General features: G+C 45.3%; 1 protein-coding gene across 1 annotated transcript in view; it reads left to right on the top strand.

Moving 5' to 3' along the window:
• Window positions 1-8,283, top strand: part of LOC106592580 (unconventional myosin-XV) — a 274,787-nt gene that overhangs the window by 196,773 nt on the left and 69,731 nt on the right. Inside the window, exons 41-46 of the mRNA XM_045692035.2 lie at window positions 817-892; window positions 1,147-1,262; window positions 1,817-1,935; window positions 4,861-5,002; window positions 6,553-6,664; window positions 6,804-6,878. Of these exons, the coding sequence (XP_045547991.2) occupies window positions 817-892; window positions 1,147-1,262; window positions 1,817-1,935; window positions 4,861-5,002; window positions 6,553-6,664; window positions 6,804-6,878 (640 nt within the window). The remainder of the gene's footprint in view (window positions 1-816; window positions 893-1,146; window positions 1,263-1,816; window positions 1,936-4,860; window positions 5,003-6,552; window positions 6,665-6,803; window positions 6,879-8,283) is intronic.

Raw genomic sequence — 8,283 nt, 5'->3', positions numbered from 1 at the left:
TCCTGTAACACTGTTATCATATTCCTGTAACACTGTTATCATATTCCTGTATCACTGTTATCATATTCCTGTATCACTGTTATCATATTCCTGTAACACTGTTATCATATTCCTGTATCACTGTTATCATATTCCTGTAACACTTATCATATTCCTGTATCACTGTTATCATATTCCTGTATCACTGTTATCACATTCCTGTAATACTGTTATCATATTCCTGTAATACTGTTATCATATTCCTGTAACACTGTTATCATATTCCTGTATTACTGTTATCATATTCCTGTAACACTGTTATCATATTCCTGTAACACTGTTATCATATTCCTGTATCACTGTTATCATATTCCTGTATAACTGTTATCACATTCCTGTAATACTGTTATCATATTCCTGTAATACTGTTATCATATTCCTGTAACACTTTTATCATATTCATATCACTGTTATCATATTCCTGTAACACTGTTATCATATTCCTGTAATACTGTTATCATATTCCTGTAATACCGTTATCATATTCCTGTAATACCATTATCATATTCCTGTATCACTCCTATCATATTCCTGTAACACTGTTATGATATTCCTGTAACACTGTTATCATATTCCTGTAATACTGTTATCATATATATGTTCTTAATGTAACCTCTCTCCTCTTCTCTACTCTCTCCTCATCCCTCTCCTCCTCTCTCTTCTCCTCTCTTCTCCTCTCTTCTCTTCTCCTCTCTCTCCTCTCCTCATCTCTCCTCTCTCTCCTCTCCTCCTCTCTCCTCCTCTCTCCTCTCTCTCCTCTCCTCTCCTCCTCTCCAGATAGTAAATGACACTCTGTCTCCGGCGTGTGTTAGAATCTCCAATCAGGAGAGAATGAAGATGAAGTCTCTGTTTGGTGAGTAAATACATTACCCACACTGCTCTGGGTGAAAGGGAATACATTTGTATGTTCACTGACAATTCATTTCCTTACTGTTTAAATCCTGTGTGGTTCAGTTGGTAGAGCACGGCACTCGCAACACCAGGATTGTGGGTTTGATTCCCACCTGGGACCAGTATGAAAATGTACGCCCTCAGTACTGCGAGTTGCTCCTGGGTAAGAGCGTCCACTGAATTACTAACATGTAAAAACGGAACTGTGTCTAACAGAGAAACATGGCGTCGAGCGTAACACGGACACAGTGGACGAGGAGGTGAAGAAGGCAGTTGTCACAGTAGCCAAAGAATCCTGGGATATTTATTTTTCATGCCTATTTCCTGCCTCTGTGAGTCACATGACTTCATGTTGCACCACATGACTTCCTGTTAAACCAATTGACTTCCTGTTGCATCACATGACTTCCTGTTGAACCACATGACTTCATGTTGTACCATATGACTTCTTTTTGCATCACATGACTTCCTGTTGAACCACATGACTTCATGTTGTAACACATGACTTCCTGTTGTACCACATTACTTATTTTGCATCACATGACTTCCTGTTGCACCACATGACTTCCTGTTGCATCACATGACTTCCTGTTGCATCACGTGACTTCCGGTTGCACCACATGACTTCCTGTTGCACCACATGACTTCCTGTTCTACCACATGACTTCCTGTTGCATCACATTACTTTCTGTTGTACCACATGATTTCCTGTTCTACGACATGACTTCCTGTTGCGTGTCCTGTGTGTGTGTTTGACCTCTCATTTATGTGTGTAATGTCAGTATAGTTTAATCCATCACCGTTTATCTTACAAGTGTGTGTGTGTGTGTGTGTGTGTGTGTGTGTGTGTGTGTGTGTGTGTGTGTGTGTGTGTGTGTGTGTGTAGGGTAGTGCAGGTACAGGTGTACAGGTGTTGTCCGTTTCTCACACTGGGATGAAGCTCCTGAAGACAGTGAAGAGCAGCACTAAAGAGTCGGACTACTTCAGAGTCCTACGACATTACACGTACGTTCCTCTAACCCTACTACTGCCTTACACTACGTACCTTTAACCCTACTACTACCTTTACTACGTACCTCTAACTCTACTACTACCTTACACTACGTACCTCTAACCCTACTACTACCTTACACTATGTACCTCTAACCCTACTACTACCTTTACTACGTACCTCTAACTCTACTACTACCTTACACTTCGAACCTCTAACTCTACTACTACCTTACACTACGTACCTCTAACCCTACTACTACCTTACACTACGTTCCTCTAACCCTACTACTACCTTACACTTCGAACCTCTAACTCTACTACTACCTTACACTACGTACCTCTAACCCTACTACTACCTTACACTACGTTCCTCTAACCCTACTACTACCTTACACTACGTACCTCTAACCCTACTACTACCTTACACTACGTACCTCTAACCCTACTACTACCTTACACTACGTACCTCTAACCCTACTACTACCTTACACTACGTACCTCTAACCCTACTACTACCTTACACTACGTTCCTCTAACCCTACTACTACCTTACACTACGTACCTCTAACCCTAACACTAACCCTACTACTACCTTACACTACGTTCCTCTAACCCTACTACTACCTTACACTACGTACCTCTAACCCTAACACTAACCCTACTACTACCTTACACTACGTACCTTTAACCCTACTACTACCTTTCACTACGTACCTCTAACCCTACTACTACCTTTCACTACGTACCTCTAACCCTACTACTACCTTACACTACGTACCTCTAACCCTACTACTACCTTACACTACGTACCTCTAACCCTACTACTACCTTACACTACGTACCTCTAACCCTACTACTACCTTACACTACGTACCTCTAACCCTACAACTACCTTACACTACGTTCCTCTAACCCTACTACTACCTTACACTACGTACCTCTAACTCTACTACTACCTTACACTACGTTCCTCTAACCCTACTACTACCTTACACTACGTTCCTCTAACCCTACAACTACCTTACACTACGTTCCTCTAACCCTACTACTACCTTACACTACGTACCTCTAACTCTACTACTACCTTACACTACGTTCCTCTAACCCTACTACTACCTTTCACTATGTACCTCTAACCCTACTACTACCTTACACTACGTTCCTCTAACCCTACTACTACCTTACACTACGTACCTCTAACCCTAACACTAACCCTACTACTACCTTACACTACGTACCTCTAACCCTACTACTACCTTACACTACGTACCTCTAACTCTACTACTACCTTACACTACGTACCTCTAACCCTACTACTACCTTACACTACGTACCTCTAACTCTACTACTACCTTACACTACGTACCTCTAACCCTAACACTAACCCTACTACTACCTTACACTACGTACCTCTAACCCTACTACTACCTTACACTACGTTCCTCTAACTCTACTACTACCTTACACTACGTACCTCTAACCCTACTACTACCTTACACTACGTTCCTGTAACCCTACTACTACCTTACACTACGTACCTCTAACCCTACTACTACCTTACACTATGTACCTCTAACCCTACTACTACCTTACACTACGTACCTCTAACCCTACTACTACCTTACACTACGTACCTCTAACCCTACAACTACCTTTCACTACGTACCTCTAACCCTACTACTACCTTACACTACGTACCTCTAACCCTACTACTACCTTACACTACATACCTCTAACCCTAACCCTACTACTACCTTACACTACGTTCCTCTAACTCTACTACTACCTTACACTACGTACCTCTAACCCTACTACTACCTTACACTATGTACCTCTAACCCTACTACTACCTTTACTACGTACCTCTAACTCTACTACTACCTTACACTACGTACCTCTAACCCTAACACTAACCCTACTACTACCTTACACTACGTTCCTCTAACTCTACTACTACCTTACACTACGTTCCTCTAACCCTACTACTACCTTACACTACGTACCTCTAACCCTAACACTAACCCTACTACTACCTTACACTACGTTCCTCTAACTCTACTACTACCTTAAACTACGTACCTCTAACCCTAACACTAACCCTACTACTACCTTACACTACGTTCCTGTAACCCTACTACTACCTTACACTACGTACCTCTAACCCTGCTACGACCTTTCATGTACATACTGCTTTTTTTGGTTTATTATTCATATTGTTTTTAAATCTAAAGAGAGAATGTTTGTAAACAAACTGGTGCCCTGATCACAATCTTAGGTTGTGATGCCAAAATATTGGCAAAAATTACAGTAGGTACACCTGTTCCTGTGTCTTCGTCTATTTTGTTTATGTCTCTTTGTCCGTAGTTATTCTGTCTTTATGTGTCTCAATAGTTACGTTGTCTCTCTGTCTCCGTTGTTACGTTGTCTCTCTGTCTCCGTAGTTTCGTTGTCTCTCTGTCTCCATAGCTACGTTGTCTCTCTGTCTCCATAGCTACGTTGTCTCTCTGTCTCCGTAGTTACGTTGTCTCTCTGTCTCTGTAGTGACGTTATCTCTCTGTCTCTGTAGTTACGTTGTATCTGTCTCCATAGTCTCTCTGTGTCCGTAGCTACGTTGTCTCTCTGTCTCTGTAGTTACGTTATCTCTCTGGTCTCCGTAGTTACGTTGTATCTGTCTCCATAGTCTCTCTGTGTCCGTAGCTACGTTGTCTCTCTGTCTCTGTAGTTACGTTATCTCTCTGTCTCCGTAGTTACGTTGTATCTGTCTCCATAGTCTCTCTGTGTCCGTAGCTACGTTGTCTCTCTGTCTCCGTATATATGTTGTCTCTCTGTCTCCGTAGTTACATTGTCTCTCTGTCTCCATAGTTACCTTGTCTCTCTGTCTCCATAGTTACGTTGTCTCTCTGTCTCCGTAGTTACGTTGTCTCTCTGTCTCCGTAGCTACGCGGACATCCTTTTTTTGACCGTACAGTCAGAGAACATGCTGGAGTTTCATCTGACCAATGAGAAGCTGATTTTGTTCTCAGCCAAGGCTCCGCAGGTCAAACACATGGTGGACGACTTCATCACTGAGATCAAGAAGGTAAACACTCACAATACTTAATACTAACACAAAACTACTTTATTACTGACATCAAGAAGGTACTGTCACGTCCTGACCAAAGAAAGATGTTATTTTCTAGGGTAGAGTAGGTCAGGGCGTGAGAGCAGGGGTTTTTGTATTTTGTCAGGGTCTAGTTTTGTATTTCTATGTTGGGGTTTTGTTTGGGATGATCTCCAATTAGAGGCAGCTGGTCATCATTGTCTCTAATTGGAGATCATACTTAAGTAGGGTTTTTTTTTCTACCTGGGTTTGTGGGAGATTGTTTTTGAGTTAGTGTATGTTTCACCTCTGCGTCACAGTTTGTTGTTTTGTTCTTTATTACATTTACATTTATTTATTACATTTACATTTTAGTCATTTAGCAGATGCTCTTATCCAGAGCGACTTACAGTAGTGAATGCATACATTTCATTTTCATGCATTTTTTTTTTGTACTGGTCCCCCGTGGGAATCGAACCCACAACCCTGGCATTCCACACACCATGCTCTACAAACTGAGCCACAGGGAGTTTATGTATCGCATAGTTTCACAATGTAAATAAAATGTGGAACGACACACACGCAGCACTTTGGTCCGCTTCTTCCTTACGACAACTGTGACAGGTACACACTTCATGCATGCTAATGGGCATGGACGTTAAAATGGTACTGCCATCTATCCGGTCCCGTGTGGCTCAGTTGGTAGAGCATGGTGTTTGCAACACCAGGGTTGTGGGTTTGATTCCCACGAGGGACCAGTATGGGGATTTTTATTTTTTTTTAACAAATAAATGTTAAAAAATTATGAAATGTATGCATTCACTACTGTAAGTCGCTCTGGATAAGAGCGTCTGCTAAAATGACTAAAATGTAATCCAGGGTTACTGTATTTTACAAGGTCTGAATATAAACGTATACATTGTACCCTCCTCCTACAGCTTCAGTTCTGTGGAAAAGGGGAAATGTAAAATAAAAAAAACATTGCATTTGGTAATTTATGCAAAACTGTGTTTTTTTTGGTTAGTAGCCAAGTTAAGTATAAACACCACGTAGTTTATCAAATACAATGGAATGTGGCTCTACTATTTAAGATCTCTGATACGTTGATTTGTTATTTAGTTACCGGAAATACAAATTACCCCCCTCCATCTCTCCCCCCTCTCTCTTACCTCCCTCCTCCCCCTCTCCCCTCCTCCTCTTCCCTCCCTCCTCCCCCTCTCCCCTCCTCCTCTTCCCTCCCTTCTCCCTCTCCCTCTCCCCTCCTCTTCCCTCCCTCCTCCTCCTTGTCTCCCCTCCTCTTCTTCCCTCCCACCTCCTCTCCCCCCCTCCCCTCCCCCCCCCTCCTCCCCCTCCCCTCCCCCCTCCTCCCCATCTCCCCCTCTCTCCTCCTCTCCTCCTCCCCCTCTCCCTCTCCCTCTCCCCTCCTCCTCCTCTCCCCTCCTCCTCCTGTCCCCTCCCCCTCTCCTCTCCTCCCCCTCCTCCTCCCTCTCCCCTCCTCCTCTCCCCTCCTCCCCCTCTCCTCCCCCTCTCCTCCCCTCCTCCTCCTCCAGGACTCCCAGTACGTGGTAGCGGAGCGTAACTTGGTGACAGACGATCGTTCTCTCCTCGCTTTCCATAAAGGTGACATCATCAGGCTGCAGGTCATGGAAGGACTGGAAAAAGGTGATCACCGCCCCCTCCCGCACGCACACGCACATCACAGCCCAACACACATACCACCTCTAACTATAAACTGTGTGTGTGTGTGTGTGTGTGTGTGTGTGTGTGTGTGTGTGTGTGTGTGTGTGTGTGTGTGGTACAGGGTACAGCTACGGCTCTGTTGTGAGGAAGACGGTGGTGTTTCTGGAGGAGATGAAGAGGGACACGCCAGACTTTGGTGAGACAACCTCTCCTCTTCCTCCACCTCTCTCTCTCCTCTCCTCTTCCTCCACCTCATCTCTCCCTCCTCTTCCTCCACCTCATCTCTCTCCTCTTCCTCCACCTCTCCTCTCCTCTTCCTCCACCTTATCTCTCTCCTCTTCCTCCACCTCATCTCTCTCTCCTCTTCCTCCACCTCATCTCTCCCTCCTCTTCCTCAACCTCATCTCTCTCCTCTTCATCCACCTCTCCTCTCCTCTTCCTCCACCTCATCTATCTCTCCTTCTCCTCAGCTCTCTCTCCACCTCCTCATCTCTCCTCTCCTCTTCCTCCAGCTCATCTCTCCTCTCCTCTTCCGTATCTCTCCTCTTCCTCCACCTCATCTCTCCTCTCCTCTTCCTCCACCTCATCTCTCCCTCCTCTTCCTCCACCTCATCTCTCCCTCCTCTTCCTCCACCTCATCTCTCCTCTCCTGTTCCTCCACCGCATCTCTCCCTCCTCTTCCTCCACCTCATCTCTCCTCTCCTCTTCCGCATCTCTCCCCTTCCTCTTCCTCATCTCTCCTCTCCTCTTCCTCCACCTCATCTCTCCTCTCCTCTTCCTCCACCTCATCTCTGTCTCCTCTTCCTCCACCTCTCCTCTTCCTCCACCTCATCTCTCTCTCATCTTCCTCCACCTCATCTCTCTCTCCTATTCCTACACCTCTCCTCTCCCCTCTCCTCTTCCTCCTCCACATCTCTCTCTCCTCTTCCTCCACCTCTCTCACTCCTCTTCATCCACCTCATCTATCTCCCCTCCTCTTCCTCCACCTCATCTCTCTCCTCTTCATCCACCTCTCCTCTCCTCTTCCTCCAGCTCTCTCTCCTCTTCATCCAACTCATCTCTCCCTCCTCTTCCTCCACCTCATCTCTCCTCTCCTCTTCCGCATCTCTCTTCTTCCTCCACCTCATCTCTCCCTCCTCTTCCTCCACCTCATCTCTCCTCTTCCGTATCTCTCCTCTTCCTCCACCTCATCTCTCCACTCCTCTTCCTCCACCTCATCTGTCCTCTCCTCTTCCTCCACATCATCTCTCCTCTCCTCTTCCTCCACCTCATCTCTCTCTCCTCTTCCTCCACCTCATCTCTCTCTCCTCTTCCTCCACCTCATCTCTCTCTCTCATCTTCCTCCACCTCATCTCTCTCTCCTATTCCTACACCTCTCCCCTCTCCTCTTCCTCCTCCACATCTCTCTCTCCTCTTCCTCCACCTCTCTCTCTCCTCTTTATCCACCTCATCTATCTCCCCTCCTCTTCCTCCACCTCATCTCTCTCCTCTTCATCCACCTCTCCTCTCCTCTTCCTCCAGCTCTCTCTCCTCTTCATCCAACTCATCTCTCCCTCCTCTTCCTCCACCTCATCTCTCCTCTCCTCTTCCGCATCTCTCTT

This window comes from Salmo salar, chromosome 12 (genome assembly GCF_965601325.2).
Source record: "Salmo salar chromosome 12, fSalSal1, whole genome shotgun sequence".
Lineage (NCBI taxonomy): Eukaryota > Metazoa > Chordata > Actinopteri > Salmoniformes > Salmonidae > Salmo > Salmo salar.
Note: the sequence above shows the minus strand (reverse complement) of the source record. Positions and strands in the feature narration are given on the sequence as shown.